Raw genomic sequence first — 22,814 nt, 5'->3', positions numbered from 1 at the left:
AAATAACTTTATACCACCCCACAATCTCGGGACCAGAAGATGTGTAAAGGTCACAGCCCAAAATGTATCTGCCTGGTTTGCATATTTGTGTCAATAAAAGGAGTCTCCACAGGGCTGGCCAGCAGCTCGCTTTCAGCTCACCTGTGCACAGCTCACCTGCATTATCAACTCCTGCCTCATGTCCCTCACTTCACAGAGAAACTTCTTTAAAAGAAACCTTTCGCTTCCCCCCTTTCCACAGAAGTAAGGCTCAGAACAGAAATGCTACTATGATGTTCAAGCAATGAGTCTTCAGAGCAAGGAGGATCTTGCCCTGCCAGAGTCTGACGATCACGGCAGGTAGCTAAAGTAGTGCTGCTTGATGATGAAGAAGTAGGACAAGCCAGGGCAGATGAACCTTAGGAAAGAGTCACACGTTTTGGCTGACAAGGAGAAGGTTAAGAGAAACCTGCAATGGAGAAGCAACTTTTTTGACAGTGAAACCTGCCTGGCAATCTTCGTATCGCAAAGTAACGGTGCAGGAGGGAAGTTCCAAAACGGACAAACTGCAAAGGATACAATATGAGGATCACTTGCATGGCTGCCCCAAAAGAGCCAAAGACAGAAAAAGAAACTTTTCCCAATGGTGCATCCTGGGAAGGGAGAGACAAAATGAGAAATGTGCGATTAGGTTCCTTCGGGGAGGGAGGAGCTGAAGAAAGCAATATGCTTTCTGCAAGTTAGACTCATCTTGGTGCAGTGTACCCATCAGTCTAGACCAGTGTTAGAAAGTGAGATACGAAAGCTAGGAGCTAAATGGCACCTTAAACCGAGGTTATGGGTGCAACAAAGGAATGTCTGGGTGTGTTTTTTTATAACAAGAATACGAAGCTGAAAATGAATGAACTGCAGCTAAAATCTTATGTTCATTTTTCACATGGTCCAGTCCTTCCCCTGCCCACCCCCCTAATATCCTTAAGAGGGTCCCTTCTCCAGTCTTTGGAGAGTAGCTGGAAGTGGGGAGGCAGAAAAAGGTCCTCCTTTCCTTCCACTCTGCAGTTTTAATCTGAAATCTCAGGCGCAGTACTGTGCCCAGAGCTCAGAAACTGCTTGTGCTAATGAAATTCCCTGTGGCAAAATGCGCCTGGAACAATGGGAGTTTTGAACACTGGTCTAGACGCATGAAAGGTAGGCATTTCAATGGTTAAGCCTCTTGAACATTTGAATTTAATCTATGTCTTGCAAGCGAAATAGTAGCTCAGAGAAATTAAGCAACTCAGCAGGGTGAGACAAGAAGCCTGAGCCATGAAGCAGCTGGAGAAAGCTCCAGTACAAATGATGGCTTAGGAGACTCTGGGAAAAGGGTCATTTCTCTCACCTGGATCCCTCGAGGCATGGCCGCATCATCCAACAGCAGCTCCAAGACATGAAAACAGACAACCAGAACAGAGATGCCCTGGAAAAGATAGCAGGAAGGGGGAAGATATCAATATAAGGTAAAGGTAAAGGACCCTTGAATGGTTAAGTCCAGCCAAAGGCAACTATGGGGTTGCAGCGCTCATCTCGCTTTCAGGCCGAGGGAGCCGGCGTTTGTCCACAGACAGCTTTCTGGGTCATGTGGCCAGCATGACTAAACCATTTCTGGTGCAACGGAACACCATGATGGAAACCAGAGCACACAGAAACACCATTTACCTTCCCACAGGAGCGGTACCTATTTATCTACTTGCACTGGTGTGCTTTTGAACTGCTATGTTGGCAGGAGCTGGGACAGAGCTCACCCCGTCATGGGGATTTGAACCGCCGACCTTCCGATCAGCAAGCCCAAGAGGCTCAGTGGTTTAGACCACAGCGCCCCCTGTGTCTCTATCAATATAGCACCAGCATAAGAACCTAAGAAGAGCCTAATGGAGCAGTGGCCCAACGAGTCCAGCATTCTGCTCTCAAAGTGACCAACCAAATACATACAGGGAGCCTGCAAGTAGGACCTGAGTGCAGCAGCACTCTTCCCTCCTGCAGCTTCCAGCAGTAGGTATTCAGAGGCAGACTGCCTCCAACAGGGAGGCCAGAGCCTAGCCTTCAGAACTGGTAGGCAGCCCTGGTTTGGGCCTTTGAAAAAGGACAGCACAACATACAGAAATGCCCTAGTGCTCCCTTCCAGGCATCTTTTAACACATATTGTCTAAGCAAGGAGCTTCCCATAAATACGAGGAAGCCACCAAAAGTACAGAGAAAGGACAGTATCCTTTCTGGGACATACACGTATTTGCCTGCAGAATCAGTAAACAAAAAGCTTGGCTTCCTATAGCAAGAGAGACACAGACTCCATTCCACCCATTGCCAAGCCTCTAGGAAACGGGTTTGGCGCTTTCGCTCACAGACGTGAGGGAACCACCGCTGCCTGTCAAGCTACGGGCCTTCTTCCCAGCCTCAGAGACCAAGTGGGATGGCACAGAAATTCCCACCCCAGATAAACTCTCCAAGAAGAGAGGGGAGAAGACTGGGAGTAGGCCTGGCCAGGCCTGTGTGGAGCTTGACTGAGGCCTGGGGCTGGGAGTCTTGTTAGAATAAAGTTATAAACTGAAACAGTGTAAGTCCGACAGGCCCATAGTAGCGCCCCCTGGCAAGCTTAGCCCTCTGAGGCCCAGGGCAAATGTAACCTCTGCATGGGCCTGGCTACCATGGACCTGGGGCAACCAGAGCACCTTGGTGGCACAGGACCGCCCAGTGGGACACCATTTCCTTCCCTGGAGAGGTGCAAAGCAGGTGGGGGCCTTTGCCCAGCCGCCACTTGGGCTGCAGCACCAATCACGCTGTGTCAGGCAATCGCCATTTTGTTGGCTTGGCCCTTCAGGCCAGTCCAAAATGGCAGACTGTTGTTGAATGCGTTCCCAGAATCCTCTGCAACGCGCAAGGGGCTGCTTGGCAGCAAACAGAGATCGCAAAGCGAAGGCTGCTGCTTTCTGACATTCATTTTTTCTGCCTCAAGAGATAGCGATCGGCTATGATGCTGGCATTTAAAGGCTTTTTTAAAAACAAAAACAAAAACCCAGGCTTGCCAACCCCAATTTCAGACGCGACATTTACCGTTAGAGATAGCAAAGAAAGCATGGCCAGTGGGTATCCCAAGTTCCTTTGCCAAGCAGAGGCTTTGCGGCGTGTTTCTGTGAAAACAAAACACAAAATGGGGAGTTGAATGGCTAGACATTGCCCCAGCCAAATTCTCTGACCCACTTCATACGGGTAATTAAATGCAGAACATCCTAGGGCTGGGATAAAGGTAAAGGTAAAGGGACCCCTGACCATTAGGTCCAGTCGTGACTGACTCTGGGGTTGCGGTGCTCATCTCACTTTATTGGCCGAGGGAGCCGGCGTACAGCTTCCGGTCATGTGGCCAGCAGGACTAAGCCGCTTCTGGCGAACCAGAGCAGCACACAGAAATGCTGTGTACCTTCCCGCCGGAGCGGTACCTATTTATCTACTTGCACTTTGACATGCTTTCGAACTGCTAGGTTTGCAGGAGCAGGGACCGAGCAACGGGAGCTCACCCCGTCGCGGGGATTCGAACCACCAACCTTCTGATCGGCAAGCACTAGGCTCTGTGGTTTAACCCACAGCGCCACCGTGTCCCTATTCGGGCTGGGATGGGTAGCTTTAAAGGTATGCTAACGTGGATTTGCTTGATCTGCATAATCAATCCAGCCACCACTCCATTCTTCCTTGGTGCAAAACTGGATTTGTTTTTTTAAACTGCAAACTACATACAGAGACTGGGTGATAGGAATCATGGTGGTAAGTTTAATAATGCGGACAACAATCTAAGGATGCTTGAGCCCATATCCCACAACTGTCCAGTGATAAATTAGATACATGGGGCATAGTTAAGATACAGAGCTCCTGCCTTTGCCCTGCTTTGCTCTTACCCAGCGTTATCCTGTGCGCGTGAATTGCTAGGTATTGTTGCCTCAGCACTTCCATATCAAAGTTGAGCCAGCAGGAGGTTTTCCCTGTGCAATGCAAAGACAATTAAATATGTATATATATTTAGATAATATCTACACCAATACTCAGAGAAAGAACCACCTCTATCAGCCACCATACCCACATCTAGCAGCCTTACTTTCAGGGCATTAACCAAATCAGGTGCCAAATCAGCCATTTCCGGCCAGCTTTGTACCATCTTGGCTGGACACTTACCAGAGTGGATCTTACGCGAAATGGCAGCTTCCTCAAATCCTGTACAGTTCAGTTGCTCGTCTAAATCCTCCAGCAGCTACAGAGAAAGAGGAAAACGTACGTGAGAGAAACGAGGCAATCAAGACCATTAACAACCCCACCCGCTGGATGAAAGACATGGGCCTTACTCTTTACAGAGCTGGTTTTGCATGGTTCTAGCCATGCAAAAAAATCTGATTTACACACACACATAATAACAATTTAATAGTTTTAATTTATACCCCGCCCATCTGGCTGGGTTTCTCCAGCCACTCTGGGTGGCTCCCAACAGAATACTAAAAACACGATAAAACATTAAAAACTTCCCTAAACAGGGCTGCCTTCAGGTGTCTTCTAAAAGTCAGGTAGTTGTTTATTTCCTTAACATCTGATGGGAGGGCGTTCCACAGGGCAACTGCCACTACCAAGAAGGCCCTCTGCCTGGTTCCCTGTAACCTCACTTCTCACAGTGAGAGAACCACCAGAAGGCCCTCAGAGCTGGACCTCAGTGAGCGATGGGGGTGGAGACACTCCTTCAGGTATACTGGGCCGAGACACACACACAAACACACACACACACGTGCCACCCAGGCTAGGCAGAGGTGTTAAGGACACATTCTAGGCAGGTAAAAGCACCTGAGGAGGGGGCAGAGCAGGGTCTGTGAGGGGCATGGCCTGCACAGAGCTCCCTAAGGCTCAGAAGGAGGGCCTGGAGAGCAGCTTTCAGACTCTGGACCCAAGACTCCCCAATCCCTGATCTAAACAGTGTCGTCTATGCTGCTGCTGCTGCTCATTCTGTTTCCCACTCCCAACTAAATACATTTGCTGACAAGCAACCAGGTTGCTTTGTTGATCATTCCCCTCTTCTCTGTAGTACTAAAAGGTAAAGGTAAAAGGTAAAGGAACCCTGGATGGTTAAGTCCAGTCAAAGGCGACTATGGGGTTGCAGCGTTCATCTCGCTTTCAGGCTGAGGGAACCGGTGTTTGTCCACAGACAGCTTTCTGGGTCATGTAGCCAGCATGACTAAACCGCTTCTGGTGCAACAGAACACAGTGATGGAAACCAGAGCGCACAGAAACGCCATTTACCTTCCCACCGCAGTGGTACCTATTTATCTACTTGCACTGGCGTGCTTTCAAACTGCTAGGTTGGCAGAAACTGGGACAGAGCAATGGGAGCTCACCCCTCGAGGGGATTCGAACCGCCGAGCTTCTGATCGGCAAGCCTAAGAGGCTCAGTGGTTTAGACCACAGCGCCACCCACATCCCTTCTATTAGGCTTGGCAAGTCCAAAAAGCCTCTCCTGCTCTTACCCTGGGCTTCACCAGCAGTGTCCCTGTGACGGTGAACATCCGTGACAGGCCAAAGGGGGTGCACACTGTGGAGGGAGAGAAAGAAGAAGAAAAAGAGTTGTAAACCAGGAGGTGGCACCATTCTCCAAGCTCAAGGACTGGCAAGGCTCAAAGAGGGGGGAAACAGGCCTCCACAGGGTCAGACACACACAGAACATCTCTTGGAAACTGTTGCAACTCTGGGGATCTAGCTGGCCTCAAAAAACCTGTATTTAAAAGTTGCCTCATCCCGCAGTGCAACAAAATCTCTGGTTTGGGGCTCTTTGCAGAGATGCCGTCATCCCTGTCTAACATTTATTAGGTTCTTTGTTTTGTTTTGTTTGGAACCAACGAAGAACAAACTCCAGGAAGCTTCAGAAACACTCTATGAGCTGCGAGGCACACCCTCCAGCAGAAAGCCAAGGGAGATTATAAGACCCTCTTTGGAATATAGATTCTCCCAGTGCTTTGTTGTTGTTGTTGTTGTTGTTGCTGCAGGTACTCAAGGGTACTCAGTGCCCCGAATGTTAAAAGTGTGGCACTGACCGTAACAACTTCATGGTGAGTAATCAACATTTTTTTCTTCTTAAAAAAAAAAAAAAGAAGAAGAAGAAGCACTGTTTTTCCCCAATCAGGACAACACCCAAAGCCAGAGAGCAAGAATTTTGCTCAGGGGAAAATAGTCACTTCCTACTTCCGCCACAAAGCTATTCGGCAAGCATTTCTATCCCTCTGTTTCATATGCAGAGAGATACACATGCAAAAAAATTAAAAAAAAGGTAGCCTGGGTCAAGAATTGCCACCTATGTTCTGACAAAATACAGGACAGGGTGGGCCGGGGCAGTTAGGGGGTGATTCCCCCCCCCCAAAAAAAATCTGGTGCTGAAATGACTTCAAAGCAATCCATTACAATCTACTGCAGCCTAACAAGATTCCCCCTCTGGAATTTGTCACACACACATGTGCACACACACATACGCATGAATTTGTAGACGTGTCTGTGCTTGACTACCCAGAGCTTAACTATATGACCTTTTACACACCCTTTTTCAAACATATACATTTGCGGGGGGGGGGGGGGGGCCTAACTTGGCAGAGAGAGAAAGAGAGAGAGAGAGAGAGAGAGAGAGAGAGAGAGAGAGAGAGATGATATATAATGAATTGAAAAGGATGTTCAAAATAACTTTTATTTAAAAAACCCCAGGAGCTTTTCTATTGGGAATTATAAGGACAGAACTACCTAAATTGTATAGAAATTTATTTATGTATGCTACAACATCAGCAAGATCCCAAAAGCGGAAAGAAGCAGAAGTCCAAGTAAAGGAAGAATGGATACAAAAACTTATGGAATATGCAGAAATGGCGAAACTTACCGGAAGAATACGAAATCAAGATAACAAACTTTTTACAAATAAAAGAATGGAAATGGTTTATTGACTATTTACAAATAAATTGTAAACAGATAAAAACATTAGCAGGGTTATTATAATAACCTGCAGTATATATTTACAGTAGATAATTAAATGAGGTTAAATTAACTTGGATATGCAGAAGGTATTAAAAAATAAATTCAAGGAACCGCAGGGGAAGGAAGTCAAATTTTGAAATGTTAAATTGATTGTAGAACTAATGAAACATATAAATTTGAAAAGTATAAAAAGAATTAAAGTACTGAAATACAGGACAAAACTGTATCAATACAAGCTGTGCCATTTTACACTGAAATACGGGACAATCCTGTATTATACAGGACAGGTATAGGGGGATGGCTCTAGGGTTTCAGACAGGTGCTCACCCAGTCCTACCTGGAGATTTTGGGTATTAAACCTGGGATCTTCTGCATGCAGCAAAGATAGCTCAGTGGTAAAGCAGCTATCTTCCCTCTCCTTACAAAACATCACCTACACCCCCCCCTTTCTAAAAAATGCAAACAAAGCTCAGAATACATTGTTTATCCAGCAGACCCTGTGGAGCTGGCAATTCAACCCCAGGCATTTAGGACCCCTCTCTAATGTCCGGATCAGATCTGCGCTCCAGGCACTGAGTTCTCCTTCCTCCCAGCAGCATCCCAATAGTAGCAATAATAATGATGCATTTTTAAAAAACCAAACGACTTACACAAGAGCAGCAGCACACCAAACAGGGAGATGCACGAGTAGAGGTAGGGGAGGTAGTATTCCCATAGGTCTGCAGAAAGAAAGGCAGTCAGTGTGCGGTTCGGGCAAATAAAACAGGCCACCTAGGGCAGTGCTGGAATGGGGAGCCTCCAGCTCGCAGACAAGGCCATTTGCCCCACCTGCCCAACACCTAACAGCTGGTGAAACTTCAGCCGGTGCAGAATTCAGTGGCCAGGATGCTCACCGGAGCAGTAATAAATAATAACAATAACAATAACAATAACAATAACAATAACAATAACAATAATAATAGCGGCGCTCCTGGCTTTATTGGCCGAGGGAGCCGGCGTACAGCTTCCGGGTCATGTGGCCAGCATGACTAAGCCGCTTCTGGCGAACCAGAGCAGTGCACGGAAACACCGTTTACCTTCCCACCGGAGTGGTATCTATTTATCTACTTGCACTTTGATGTGTTTTCGAACTGCTAGCTTGGCAGGAGCAGGGACCGAGCAACGGGAGCTCACCCTGTCGCAGGGATTCAAACCGCTGACCTTCTGATCGGCAAGTCCTAGGCTCTGTGGTTTAACCCACAGCGCCACCCGCGCCCCATATCTAACCATCAGAGTTGCAATAAAGACAATGTTTCTCTAAAACATATGTTTTTTTCATTGTCAAATATTGAAAGATTTTTGGCAGAAGGTAACTGAAACCATCACCAGAACTGTACAGAACAACCTTACATTGACAGAGCAAAATATCCTCTTTAATTATATACCCATCACATGGAACCTTACAAAAGGACAAGATGAGTGGAATCTCCGTGCCCTTACCACAGCAAAAAGACTGATCCTGGTGAATTGGAAAAATAAAAATGTGGCTCCCTTCTATGATTGAACTTACACAAACTTGCAACATACGAACAACTTGCATATAAATGAAGACTTGCCATGGACAAGTTCAATGATATTTGGAATCAATTCTTAACAAATATTGTAATAGATTAAGAGGGTGAAGTACGAAAACAAAGTAAAAATAAATAAATTCACTGGGGTGGAAGAGAAAGATCTGGCCCATCTGGTCAAAAAGGCTCCCACCCCCCAAAAAAATATATATCTGACCATACTACTTCCAGTTACTGCTGGCATTATGCAGACCAGGTCGCCGAGAGTTCAATCTGATGCAAGTCTAGCCGGCAATATTGACTGAGCCTTGCACACAGATGGGTTCCAGTCTCCCTTCCTTGCTTTCGGACACAAACCTTGGGAAAAGCGGAAAGGGAACTGAGGGACACAAACTCACCATAGAGACTCTCCCTGCTGGCTGCGTTGTTGTCCAGAATGGCAGATGCGACCCAGACCATTCCCAGCACCAACAGGGTCAGCAGCAGGAGGACCACAAATGTCTCATAGACCCGAGCCATGATCCCCTGGATAAAAGGGGAGGCGACAGGGAAAAAAGGATCAATTGCTGGCTTTGAATCTGGGGGAGGAGGAAGGGTGGAGAGCAGAGGGGCAGCTGGTACCTTCTTTGATCCTGCAAAACCTTCGGATTCGGTGAAGAAGTAGGCAAAGGGCATGAGGAAGACGAGGGAGAGGTTGGAGAAGAGGAAGACGAGGTTCCAGAGCCCTGGTGGGAACGAGAGAGAAGGCCTGGTTTAAGCAACGGCAAATCTCTATGGATATGCAGTTCAAGCTTTCCTTCCTTCTTATCTGACCAGCGTTGGATGCCCCGCTCCCAATCCTCAGCCTAACCTACCTCACAAGGTTGTTGTGAGAATATAAATGGGGAGGGGGGGAACTTCCTTGCTGGAATGGTGGGATACAACTGTATAACTGAAGAAGCGTCTCCACCCCCATCGTTTTGTCCGGACACTGAGGTCCAGTGCCGAGGGCCTTCTGGCGGTTCCCTCACTACGAGAAGCCAAGTTACAGGGAACCAGGCAGAGGGCCTTCTCGGTAGTGGCACCCACCCTGTGGAACGCCCTTCCCACCAGATGTCAAAGAGAACAACAACTACCAGACTTTTAGAAGACATCCGAAGGCAGCCCTATTTAGGGAAGCTTTTAATGTTTAATAGATTATTGTATTTTAATATTCTGTTGAAAGCCGCCCAGAGTTGCTGGGGAAACCGAGCCATTATTATTTATTAAGCCATTATTATATTATTAATTATTAATATAATTATATTATTAATATAATTATATTAATTGTTAATAATAATATATTATTAAGCCATTATTATATTATTAATAATATTATTATATTATCGGCATTTCCCAAGATTGGGTCTCCAGCTGTGTTTTTTTTAGGGACAGGCTAGCTAGCATAGCTAGCAAGACCACTGGTCAGGGATGATGGGAATTGTAGTCCAAAGCAGCAACAACAGCTGGAGACCGAAATTTGGGAAACCCTGCCAGAAATAAAGAAAAGGTAACTTGCTTCTTAAAACTTGTTTGAGCTGAACTAAAGCCTCCCCACCGAGGAGTCTCACGGCTGGGGTACTCAGAAACCCAATTAATGCCCTGGAAGCCATAGTAGTTTTCAGTGTAATGGGAAGTATTCAGCAAATAATATCCCTGGCTATTGCTGAAGAGGCAATGCCACACAACTGCTCTCTCTGACTCCCCTAGTTGCTCTCTCTTCCCATAGAGCAGCGCACTGAAGACCCAGGCGGTCGAATGTACAAGCCACAGCATAGAGCTCACCGTGGATGAGGGACCCATTGAGCCACTGGATGTAGTAGTTTTGCGGGAAGGTAAGCAGAACTTCGTTGCTGATGATGGAGAAGGGAAGCAGGAGCACAGCTCCTAGTGATACTGCCAAGGTGAAGGTACACAGCCAGAGTCTGGGGAGCAAAGGAAAGGGGATTAAAACCCCTGTCTCACGACTGACACCCACCCACTGCTCCCTTTCAAGCCGATAACATTTCTTCCGCACCAGGAATGAAGGTGAGCAGCAGGAGGCGAAAGATGCGCCACAGATAGAGAAGCCCCAATATTTAAAAAATACATACTGTGGAACAGCTATTGCAAAAGTGTCTATGTATGTATGTATGCATAAAACAAAATAAAATACAGCCCAAGGTGTCTAATGACCGCAGAATGGCTACAGCTTTCCTTGACTACTTTTGGGAGTCTGTTGACAACTGTATATGAGTTTAAGGAGACATGTTAACTTAATTCAACAGCATAAAGAAGTTTTGATGGATGTAATAATGGAACACTGGATGGTTTAGTTGATGTAAAACATGCAGGGATTTATGTTATGCAAAATGAACCATGGAAAGAGAAGAAGGGAAGTCAAATAAGAGAATAATTAAAGAGTGGGATGGAGTGAAGGAATACATGAAAAATACGGTTCCGGAACTGGAATATTAATAGATAATGTGTAAAACATGCAGGGGTAAGCAAGGGAATAATAAAAGAATCAATTGAATAATTATTAAATTACAACAACACAACAAAATGGAAGAAGTAAAAATAAATAAATTGAGATCACACATGGGTGAAGGGGAGTGGGGGATATAGGAGAATTTATAAAAATTTCTAATATAATATCTCTAATTGTGTTGTATTTATATACAGCAAAGGGAAGTCTACAGCAATTAGGTATATTTTAATTTAGTCAACTATGTAATAGGCTTATGTTACAAAACAAATATGGATTTTGAATTTGAAGTTTGTAATTCTTTTTCGGATTTGGAATAACAAATAATAAAACACAGAGACAAAGGGAAGTCATTGTTATTTTAAGGTTGTTTAAATGAGTATTCTAAATTGTTAAACAGAAAATTTAATAAAAATTAGAGAGAGGAGAGCTATGTTAAGTGCCTTTTTACCCATATAGAAATGTATCTTGTGAATCATCTCCTTAAATGTAGGTGAGACATAAGGCAGAATCTAACGCATCCTGTAAGCAGAAGAATTTCCACTTGTACAGTAAAGCTTCCCCTTTCCAACTCCCTGGACCCTCCCCAAATCTGATCTGGAGGGTTGGGGGAACCCCTGGAAGAGATTTAGTGGCTGTTTGGGAAGAGACGTTCTGTTGTGCAAGCAGGAATCCTGGTGCTGACACGACACATCAAGTGGATACTGCCCATCTCAGACATTAAAGTTCAACTGGTGACCATAATACACATACAGATACGAGAGAACTAAAAAGAACCTGCATTTTAACAATGGTCACAGAAAATGCGTAATTGTCTTATCTGGCTGATAATGCCTCCAGTACACCCTTTTTTAAAAGTATCCCCCCAAAATGCATGAAATTGAAGGATGCTGTTCCGTTTTTCAGCCGACAAATTCCACAAGTAATGAGCAGTGCAGTCCTTTGCATGTTTCCTCCGAAGTAAGCACGGCTGAATTCAACGGGACTTACCGTATTTTTCACTGTATAGGACGCACCTGACTATAGGACACACCTTGTTTTAGAGGGGGAGAACAAGAAAAAAAAATTCTCCCCTTCTCTGCTCAGCGCCCCTTCAGTGAAGCGGCAGGAGAAACGGAGCCCCTTCCATTTCTCCTCCCACTTCGCTGAAGGGGCGCTGCGCAGCTCTCCCTCTCTGCTGAAGCCAGGAGAGTCTTGCTCTCTTGACTTCAGCAAAAGGAACCCGAAGCCTCTGGAGCGCAGCCTGGAGAGGGAGAGGAGTTGGTGCGCACTGACCCCTCTCGTTTTCCAGGCTTCAGCGAAAGCAACGCGAAGCCTCCAGAGCGCGGAGGGAGCGCTCCCCTCTGTGCTTCGGAGGCTTTGCGTTGCTATCGCTGAAGCCAAGGAGCCTGCATTCACTCCATAGGACGCACACACATTTCCCCTTAATTTTTGGAGGGGGAAAAGTGCGTCTTATAGAGCGAAAAATACGGTATTTCCAGGCAAGTGTGGATTGCAGCGTTAATTGTCATTTCTTGTTCAGCTATTTACAGATTATGCTTAAAACATTTTTTAAACGTATATACGAGGGGCAGGGGAGGTAAAGCAGGAGGGTGGGAGGGACGGAAAAAAAGGATGCCAGAAGTTTTAAGTACCAGGAATAATGAGGAAAAGAACTTACGCAATTCTGTTGACAGCAGCATCTTCATCAACTAAGAAAGAAGGAACATCGTTACTTATTACATTCATGTCCAATTTTCCTCCTAAGGAGCTCAGGGCGGCAGACACCACTCTCTTCCCTGCCCCTTTTTATTCTGCAAAGTTGATCGCGCCCCAAAACGCTGACAGGCCCAGTTTGTTGCACAGCGGAGTGGGGATGTGAGCTCCAGCCCAGCCCTGGTCTTATTAATCTTCCTGCTAGATCAGGTCTTCTATTTCAAAAACATCTTTAACTAGGCCTTTGACGGACTGACATCTAATGTACAGTCTTACCTTGGAAGTTGAATGCCTTGCAACTCGACTCAAATGTTTTGGCTCCCGAATGCCGCAAACCCAGAAGTGAGTTTGCAAACGTTGTTTGGAACCCGAACATCTAACACGGCTTCCGATTGCATGCAGGAAGCTCCTGAAGCCAATCGGAAGCCGCGCCTTGGTTGTCAAATGTTTTCAGAAATCAAACAGACTTCCGGTACAGATTCCATTCGACAACCAAGGTATGACTGTAGTACTGTGGTACCTCGGATTACATACGCTTCAGGTTACATACGCTTCAGGTTACAGACTCCACTAACCCAGAAATATTACCTCGGGTTAAGAACTTTTCTTTAGTATGAGAACAGTCTAAAGTGGTGCTTCAGGTTAAGAACAGTTTCAGGTTAAGAATGGATCTCCAGAACGAATTAAGTACTTAACCCGAGGTACCACTGTATTAAAATGTGGAAGGAAGGAGAGATTATGTGGTTGCCTTTGTTTTTGTTTTGATGATGTGTTTTGTCTTTTTTATATGGTGGTTCTGTGTCGTAAACCACCCTGAGATCTACAGGTATAGGGCAGTATAACATTTATAAAATTAAAATTAAAATACATGGGCTATAGCCTTTCCCAACCTGCTGCCCTGCAGATGTTGTCAGACTCCAGTTCCCATCATCTGACCATCAGTCATGTTAGCTGAGGCTGTTGGGGAGCTGAGAGGCTAAAACACCTGGAGGAGGCTCACCATGTTAGGGAGAGGCAGAGGAAAGGGTGTTTTAGCAGCTTCAGAGCTGGACTGGGAAGTGACAAAAGCAAACACTGTACATCCAGTTCCAAACAAGGACCTGTCACAGGGCAGCTGGGACAAAGGTCTCTCTGGATTTCTGTGCGCCAAGGGTGAATTTCAAGCCTCCTGCGTGCCACCTAGGGACAAAGAGTTGCCTTTTACTGTCTGCTAAATTCAGCAACGTAGATGGGTTCACAACGACGCTAACATTAAAGACATCAATCCTATGGAAGATGAGGGTGATTACCGTATTTTTCGCCCTATAGGACGCACTTTTTCCCCTCCAAAAATGAAGGGGAAATGCGTGTGCATTTGGGGCGAATGCAGGCTTTCGCTGAAGCCTGGAGAGCAAGAGCGGTGGGTGCGCACCGACCCCTCTTGCTCTCCAGGCTTCAGGAGAGCCGCAGCGCCAGTCCCACAAGGTCGGGGGACAGCGGGGAGGTGGAACGCCGCCATCCTGCTGTCTCCCGATGTGGTTTGGAGGCTGACGGCGGGGAGACGCGTGCTTCTCCCAGCCGCCTGCTCCGCAAGCTCCGGGGACAGCTGGGAGGCGCAGCGCGTCCTCCCGCTGTCCCCGGACCATATCTGCAGGTGGGCGGCGGGGAGAAGAGCACTTCTCCCCGCTGCCTGCCCCACAAGCGCCTGGGGGGGGGAAATAATTTTTTTTTTCTTTATTTCCCCCCAAAAGAACCTGGTGCGTCCTATGGGCCGGTGCGTCCTATGGGGCAAAAAATACGGTAGTTTGATTTAGTACCTGCCCTTCACTGCAAAGTCCCAGGGCAGGTCGTAATAACTTTTAAAAGCAATAGCAAAAGCAGACTGAAACAAAAGTGTGTCTGTTTGTGTGTGTAGAATCCCCAGTATAGTCATACCTCGGGTTACAGACACTTCAGGTTCTGCGTTTTCGGGTTATGGATGCGCTGAAACTAGAAAGTACTGGAACGGGTTACTTCTGGGTTTCACATGTGCAGAAGCACTAAATCGTGCTTTGCGCATGCGCAGAAGTGCTGGATCACAACCCGCGCAGATGCGCCGCCGCAGGTTGTGACGCTGTCGCTTGCAAACCTGCCTCCCGCACGGATCACGTTTGCAACCCAAGCGTCCAGTGTATTAGCAACAGAACCCTGGGATGGCTCAGTCGGTAGAGCATGAGATTCTTACATCTCAGGGTTGTGGATTCAAGCCCACATTGGGCAAAAGGATTCCTGCATTGCAATGGGTTGGATTTGTGGTCCCTTCTAACTCTACAATTCTATGATTCTGTGAAATCAGGCTAGAGAGGAGGAGTTACCCAAAAAGAGAGAGTCTGGTTTACAGTGGTGCCCCGCAAGACGAATGCCTCGCAAAACGAAAAACTCGCTAGACGAAAGGGTTTTTTGGTTTTTGCGTCGCTTCGCTAGACGAGTTTCCCTATGGGCTTGCTTCGCAAGACGAAACGTCTTGTGAGTTCTTGCGAGTTTTTTTCCTTTTTCTTAAAGCCGCTAAGCCGTTAATAGCCGCTAAGCTGCTAAGCCGTTAATAGCCGCTAAGCCGCTAATAGCCGTGCTTCGCAAGACGAAAAAAACACAAGACGAAGAGACTCGCGGAACGGATTAATTTCGTCTTGCGAGGCACCACTGTAGAATATTTGAACTGTTTATGGGACAACAGCAGCACGGATGCTACTAGCCCAGAGATGGAAAGAAGAAAGAGTCCCTACCAGAGAGGAATGGCAAATTAAGCTATTAGACTACGCCGAAATGGCAAAACTGACCGGGAAACTCAGAGACCAAGAATACAAGAAATTAGAGAAAGGATGGGAAAATTTTATACAGTGGTACCTCTGGATGTGAATGGGATCTGTTCCGGGGCCCCATTTGCATCCTGAAGCGAACGCAACGCATCTGCGGGTCGTGATTTTCTGCTTCCGTGCATGCGTGTCATTTTGAGCATCTGCACATGCGCGAGCGGCAAAACCAGAAAGTAACGCGTTCCTTTACTTCCAGGTCACCGCAGAGCGCAACACGAAAATGCTCAACCTGAAGTATGACTAATTTATTTAGGAGACCACTGTAAGCAGATGGAAACATTAGCAGGATTTTAATCTCACTTGTAATGTAACAAATGGCGCGGACGATATGGATAGATACAAAACATAGGCTACGAAACAAGATGCAGTTGGAAATGTTGACAACAGGACCCATGGAAGGTATGGGGGGGCAGTCTCGAGATTCAATCTCACTTTATGGGTATGTAACTGTTATTGTAATTAATTTATATTTGTAAAATCAAATAAAAATGATTTCAAAAAGAAGATGAATATTTGCCCTGCTTGCTTGGCAGGAATGAATTACCATTAATAATGCAGCTTTAAAAAAACCAAAAACAAAACCCTACATAGATGCTCCAAACATTCTAGCTGCTTTAATGGAACGGCAACCCCCTTCTCTCCCCATTCTGCGGCCATGTTAAGCCCTTCGGAGCGCAGCTGGTCTCCTTGGTATTCGGAATACAAGGCACACATTGTCTGAAAAGACTTAGTTCCCTATAGAGAAACGGAACTAATCCATTCTTTCCTGGGTCCGGCAGCCTGTAACCCAGATGCATTGTGATGAAGTTTTGCTTAATTGCCATTTTGGGACTGGCAAAACGCCCGGCAAGTAGCAGACTATATTCTGTGGGAACGGGGGGGGGGGGGAGAGAGGGTAAAGGGGGGGGGGGAGTTAAGGGAAGGGGGAGAGGGGACAGGCAATTCTGAAGGCAGGAATTATCTCCATCCTCTGCCAAGCTATTTCTCTCCCCTCCTCAGACACTGTTCTATAAACACCAATTACTGTTTTATTTGAGCACTTCTAGATCACGTTCTGCCCCACCCCCAAGATGTTTTACAGTAACGAACAACAAATTTATTTATTTATTAAATTTATATCCCACCTTCTCTCCAAGGAGCTCAAAGTGGCACACACATTTCGTGTCCCCCCCCCCCATTTTGTCCCAGCACCAACCCTCCGACGTAGGTTAGGCTATGAGGCTGTGACTGACCCAAGGCAGTAAAATGTTCTTATTTTGTTGAACCCTGGCCTCCCAGCTGCTGGGATGACACTCTTGCTGCTACACCAAAATCAAATTAAACAAATTTATAAAGTTATGGAATCATGCAAAAGAAAGATTTAAGAACTAAGACTAAAAACAGGGTTGAAAAAAAGTAAAGCTTCCATATTCTAATTCAACACTACTGGAGGCTCAACAAAATAAAAAGGGTTTACTCCCTGCCCCTCCAAAGATAACCAGGGCTAGGGATTCCAGAACTGAGGTGCCACCACAGAGAAGGCCCCGTCTTGAATTCCTCCTTTGTTAACTGCTCCCTTGCCGGCTCTTTGATATGTGTGCGCAGCGATCCCGCTTGCTGTCCTGGCTTATGGGACAGCCACATACAGCCTCTCCCAGGCAGGGGGAGCCTTCATGCCCCTGCCCGGGAGAGGCTGTGTATGGCTAAGGCTCCCCCAAGAGCTGCGCTCCCTTTAAAGAGCGTGCGGAGTGTGTGTGCGGCTCTTCGGGGCTTTCCCCCAAGCAGCCCTTCTCCCTCCTCGGGGAAAAGCCACACGCTCCATGTGGCTCTTTAAAGGGAGAGCTGAGCAGAGCCTCCCGCCTGCATTCGCTCCATAAGACGCACACACATTTCCCCTTACTTTTTAGGAGGGGAAAGTGTGTCTTATAGAGCGAAAAATACAATACTCCACCACCTTTAGTTCTATGGGCCAGCAGGATTCCTCTTAACTACTCCTTTGCTGGAACTGAGCATTCTGGGAAATAACCCTTGGGTTGGCACGGAAACCAAGCGCAAAACCTCCGCAACCTGGGGCTGCGCATGGCTTCTTCCTGGTCTCGTAATGGACCCTGTGCCTAGCAAGTCAACTCCAGCATCAGATCGCACAAAATTCAGTTCCAGTGCTCATTTGAAGCGATGGGAAATGGTTCTTGAATAACTGTACTCCCCATGTTCCCATGTTGCCTAGGCCAAACACTCCCGGGACAACTAGGCTAACCACAGTGTAAACAACCAAAGCGTGAAGGAAAAGGCCTTTTCCACAGGGTTTAGCTGCAAATATATATATATATGAAAGCTGCTGCAAAGATGTCAGACACCGGGGAATAGCCCCTCCCTAGAGTGACCTAGCTAGGGAAGAAGGGGCACAATGTCTTCCATAGTTTCACACAGGGTGGATTTGATTTAAATCAAATCGATTTAAATAACGATTTAAATCACTAGTCAGTAAGACTTGATTTAAATCTCTCTCTTTTTACAGAAAGACCCATTCTTGCTGGTATAATCTTCACATTTACAACCAGTTGAAGGTTGGAATAATAAATTTTCAGAGTAGTTTTTACAGTTACATCAAAAATTACTGATTTGGTTACACTATTAGAAATACAGAGACCGATAATTATTAAATTACGGTGAGGTTTAGTAAGTTAACTTGTTTATATTTGGACAACTTTAAAACTGGTGATATAGCACAATGCTGAAAACCAGATATCCCCGAATATACATTGGGAAATGTTTATTATGTATTTTGCAAAAGTATTGTAAGCAGGTTAATACATTGGCAGGGTTTTTAAGATCACTTGTAATTGTAGAGATAGTGTAGGAAAATTTGGAGGAAAAGAGGCTTGGAGCAATAATGATATGCAGCTGAAAAAGAAAATCTAAGGGAGTAGAAGGAAGTCAAAGGATTCAAAGAATCCTATTTCATGGATTTGATGCTGCTTTTGTATACCGTATTTTTCGCTCTATACGACGCACTTTTTTCCCTCCAAAAATGAAGGGGAAATGTGTGTGCGTCCTATGGAGCAAATGCAGGCTTTCACTGAAGCCTGGAGAGCAGGAGGGGTCAGTGTGCACTGACCCCTCTCGCTCTCCAGGCTTCAGGAAGCTATCCGCAAGCCTTCGGAGCCCGGCGGGAACTCCCGCCGGGCTCCCAAGGCTTGCGGATAGCAGCCTGCAGCCCGAAGCCCGGGGAGCGCTGCACTGTGCACCCCCGGGCTTCAGGCAGAGCTCTGGCTTGCTCAAAGTTTAGAGCTCTGGCTTCCTCTTCAGGCAGAGCTTCTGGCAAGCTCCGGGAGCGAAGGCGAGGTTCTGCGCAACCTCGCCTTTGCTCCCAGACCCATTCTGGTGGCTGGGGTTGGGGAAAGCTTGGGCTTCCCCCGCCCTCAGCCCGGCAAGCTCCGGGAGCGAAAGCGAGGTTGCGCTCATCCCGCTAGCTGTCTTGGCTTCTGCCAAAGCCGCGCGCAGCCTCTCCCAGCTGGAGAGGTTGTGTGTGGCTAAAGAGGAAGCCAAGACAGCCAGCGGGATGGATCCCGCTGGCTGTCTTGGCTTCTTTGCTCTTTGGGGCTGCGGGGGGGAATAATTCCCCCCCCTTTATTTCCCCTCCCAAAAAACGAGGTGTGCCCTATGGTCCGGTGCGCCCTATAGAGCGAAAAATACGGTATGTTGTTGTTGTTGTTTATTTTTATTCTTTGTTGTTTGTAGAAAATCTAATAAAAAATATTTTTAAAAGTAAATAAAACCAGATATCACCAGGCCCTATCAAGCATAAAAACCCTAGACACACAAAAGCTTAGAGCACTGCTGTAGCAGAGATGTCCTCCCAAACATGTGCAAACATTGGATGCACGTAGGACCACAGTCACACTTAGCTGGGCTGGCATCTCCTGGCAGAGAACAAACGTTGCTTCCCATGCCTTCCTAAGGAATCCAAGCCACCCTTTATTAAAAACCTAAACTTTGAGCAAGACATGAACACAGGGGGTTAGATTCTGTTCACCCAAGTTCCTGCCCCCACCTTACCTGTTGTGAAGTCTGTGTGCCTTTTGAAGCGAGTTAGGATGAAGTAGCACAGGATGTAGAGGCTGGCAAAGAGAAGGGCACAGATCTGCAGGAGGACAAGGAAACGCTGGTGAGATGCTAGTTAGAAGGCAGTGTCTCTCCATCACCCCAAAACACCTTCCTCCACTGTCGTCGAAAGACGCACAGCCCATCTCCCCCAAAGCAACAGCATCACATGAATGGATTTCAAGGGACTGGTGGATTTCTGCGATAGGATACCTGCAACCCATCTAAACCAGTGGTTTTCAAGCTTTTTTCTCCAAATACAGGGCCATTGAGGGCTATTGGCAATGCAAGAGAACAGTCCTTCGCCCTTGTCACACACCCCGAGGTGTGAACAGAGACTGGGGGTTTGGAAGGTTGCCACGGTAAATGGGAGTGAGGCAAAGGGGAAAAGAGTCTTGAGAGCAAGGATTTGTTATAAGAATTTTGAGGTCTCAAATATAGAATAGGTAACGGGTATTCGTGTATGAATAGGGTGAGCCTGTGACCTGGACTCAGGAACTAAAGTATTAACCATCACAAAAAAATGGCCAGGCTGCCCAGGTAAAGCAATCAGTGACCATTATCAGGTATCCTAGCAGGCAGGATTTCTGCCGTGAACCGCCTCCTTCTGTGATGTATGTATGATGTTTCACGGGGGTGGACTTGGGCTACCCGGTGGTCAATTTCAAAAGTCTATCTAGGGGCTTGCGCACCATTGTTCAGGGTTCTCCTCCCTCCTGTGTGTGGTGAGTTGGGACCCTGTTGCACCAGTTCCTTTAATAAAGATCAGGCTTACTAGCCGCTTTGCTTCTCAATATACTCTGGTTGGCCTGTTATTTTTCTCCTACCAATAGGGAACCCACTTAAGGACTCTATACGGGCTCCGGAATACCCCATAAGGGAAAGGGAGCTGTAGGGTACAGGCCAGATGTCAAAGCATCTTTCCCCAACCTGGTGCCCTCCAGATGTTTTGGACAACCTAACCCTATCAGAACATTCTTTTCGATTTAGGTCACAGTTGCTGTTTCTAGAGGAGCTAAGCTCTTGCTAACAGCTATTTTTATCTATTTTAGAAAACATATATAGCTTGCTGTGTGAATTCAGCCACCCTTGGTTCATAACCAGCTCCTTTTATTTGGTCAGCAGACCATAAAGATCAAATACTTTGCAGGGCTTTTAAATCCTTCCTTAGAATATTTTATTGGTTTTATAGCAAGATGGCATTGATCGGCTTCCAGAAAACCTGCAGTACTACTTGCCTACAGCAGTCACATACTAGAAATTTGAGCAGGGACACACTGTCTAATAAATGACTCACTGAATGTCTCACCAAGCTTCTCCATAAGTTAACTGTGAGTGGCTGGAGGTCCGACACTGACATCACTTCTATTTGCACAGCTGTGAAGGGTTATCGAGACAACCACAGCAAAAAGGCAAAGATCAAGGCATGCACAAAAATAGCACCTTTCAAAATGAGTGCACAAGAAAATACACAAGCAATTGGAAATGGTGAAAGAGAAAATTATAAAGGTTCATAACCAATGCTTCATGCACTATTAAACACCACCAGGACTGGTCCAAGGCATTTTGACATCTGAGGCGAACAGCATTCGAAATTCACCAGGCGTTTGCACCTAGCTATCGGACACTTGCGACCAAGTGAATATGCCCGTGTGTCAGGTTGGTGCTCGATGTCTCCACCATCGGGAGGATCATGCCTCGGGATCCTTGGATCTCGCCCGCTTTCACAAACTAGCAACATGTCCTTCAGAATTCTATCTGCGATATTTCATCTGCACAATCAGAACCAATTTCAGGAACCAAGGGGTGGTATTGGAAAAAAAGACTTTCGAGCTGTCTGGCTCCAAAATGGCAACTGTAATCTTGGTTGAAGGAGGCATTTAGTGCCTAGCTAATACAGTATACAGAGGTATTTTGGTTCTCAAACGCCAAAAACCCAGAAGTGTGTTCTGGTTTTTGAACATTTTTTGGAAGCCGAATGTCTGATGCAACTGTCGGCTATTGTTTCTGGGGCACCTGCACGAAACAGAAGCTGCATTTTTGAACATTTTGGAAGTCAAACGGACTTCTGAAATGGATTAAGTGTGCAGCTTTCGTTTTTGCTATTTATTTTGTGGTTTTGTTTTTGAGGCTTTTTCAGTTCATTTGGTTTTGTGACTGTGGGGAACCCAGTTCAGCTACTGACCGATTGATTGTGTGACTGCAGAAATGAATAAAAGCCCGCCATCCAAACAATGACTATCAACAGTGCAGGTAAGAAAAAATAGTAATTTTCATTTTTATCATCTACAATACTGTCCTATTTATTTATTTTATTATTGTTTTCATTTTATGGATCAATGGTCTCGTTAGATAGTAAAATTCGTGTTAAACTGCTGTTTTAGAGGTTGTTTTTAAAAGTCTAGAGTGGATTAATCCATTTTGCATTACTTTCTATGGGAAAGCGTGCCTTGGTTTTGGAACGTTTTGGTTTTGGAACAGACTTCTGGAACGGATTAAGTTTGAGAACCAAGGTACCACTGTATCTGAGTTTCTATCACTGAACCTTGGGAAGAGTCCACATTCCATGCACTAATGTGGCTATGTAAACAAGCTAGGGCTGGCTCTGAAGAGATTACCGTTCTGTACGTTCCACAAACCCTGGAAAACACCCCACATTAACCTCTTCCTGCCAGGTTTGGGAATGAGCAATAAATCACTAATACAGAGCTATGTTCTCACAAGTCTAACACATAGAGGTCACATGCAAAGGAAACATTCATGTTTCATCTGGCACATGATGAAGGGCCGGAAGAGGACATTCCGGCTATGCTGTTCAAATGCATGCCGGGTGTGTTTCAAGCGTCATTTTCTCTGAGGCATACATCTCAAAATCCCATTTCTATAAACACTAAACACTCCATGATGTGGCAACCAAGAGCTACAGGTTCCCAATCCATGAGGAGGGGGCAAGCACTAGGAAACAGTGCGCATTAAGAGTGCAGACCATGATCCAAAGAAGCACATGTGTGCACGCAAATAATTAATAATAATAATAGTTTTATTATTTACACCCCGCCCATCTGGCTGGGTTTCCCCAGCCACTCGGGGCAGCTCCCAACAGAATATTAAAAACACGATAAAACATCAAACTTTAAAAACTATCCTAAACAGGGCTGCGTTCAGACGTCTTTTAAA

General features: G+C 46.1%; 1 protein-coding gene across 1 annotated transcript in view; it reads right to left on the bottom strand.

Moving 5' to 3' along the window:
- Positions 1-22,814, bottom strand: part of LMBR1L (limb development membrane protein 1 like) — a 46,697-nt gene that overhangs the window by 7,280 nt on the left and 16,603 nt on the right. The window contains exons 2-13 of the mRNA XM_081849784.1: positions 19,593-19,677; positions 12,689-12,719; positions 10,347-10,486; positions 9,165-9,268; positions 8,942-9,068; positions 7,644-7,712; positions 5,508-5,572; positions 4,177-4,252; positions 3,903-3,986; positions 3,067-3,143; positions 1,358-1,435; positions 559-632 (exon numbers count right to left, since the gene is read on the bottom strand). Of these exons, the coding sequence (XP_081705910.1) occupies positions 559-632; positions 1,358-1,435; positions 3,067-3,143; positions 3,903-3,986; positions 4,177-4,252; positions 5,508-5,572; positions 7,644-7,712; positions 8,942-9,068; positions 9,165-9,268; positions 10,347-10,486; positions 12,689-12,719; positions 19,593-19,677 (1,010 nt within the window). The remainder of the gene's footprint in view (positions 1-558; positions 633-1,357; positions 1,436-3,066; positions 3,144-3,902; positions 3,987-4,176; positions 4,253-5,507; positions 5,573-7,643; positions 7,713-8,941; positions 9,069-9,164; positions 9,269-10,346; positions 10,487-12,688; positions 12,720-19,592; positions 19,678-22,814) is intronic.

The sequence above is a fragment of the Podarcis erhardii genome, assembly GCF_964252035.2.
Source record: "Podarcis erhardii genome assembly, chromosome: 2".
Taxonomy (NCBI): Eukaryota; Metazoa; Chordata; class Lepidosauria; order Squamata; family Lacertidae; genus Podarcis; species Podarcis erhardii.
Note: the sequence above shows the minus strand (reverse complement) of the source record. Positions and strands in the feature narration are given on the sequence as shown.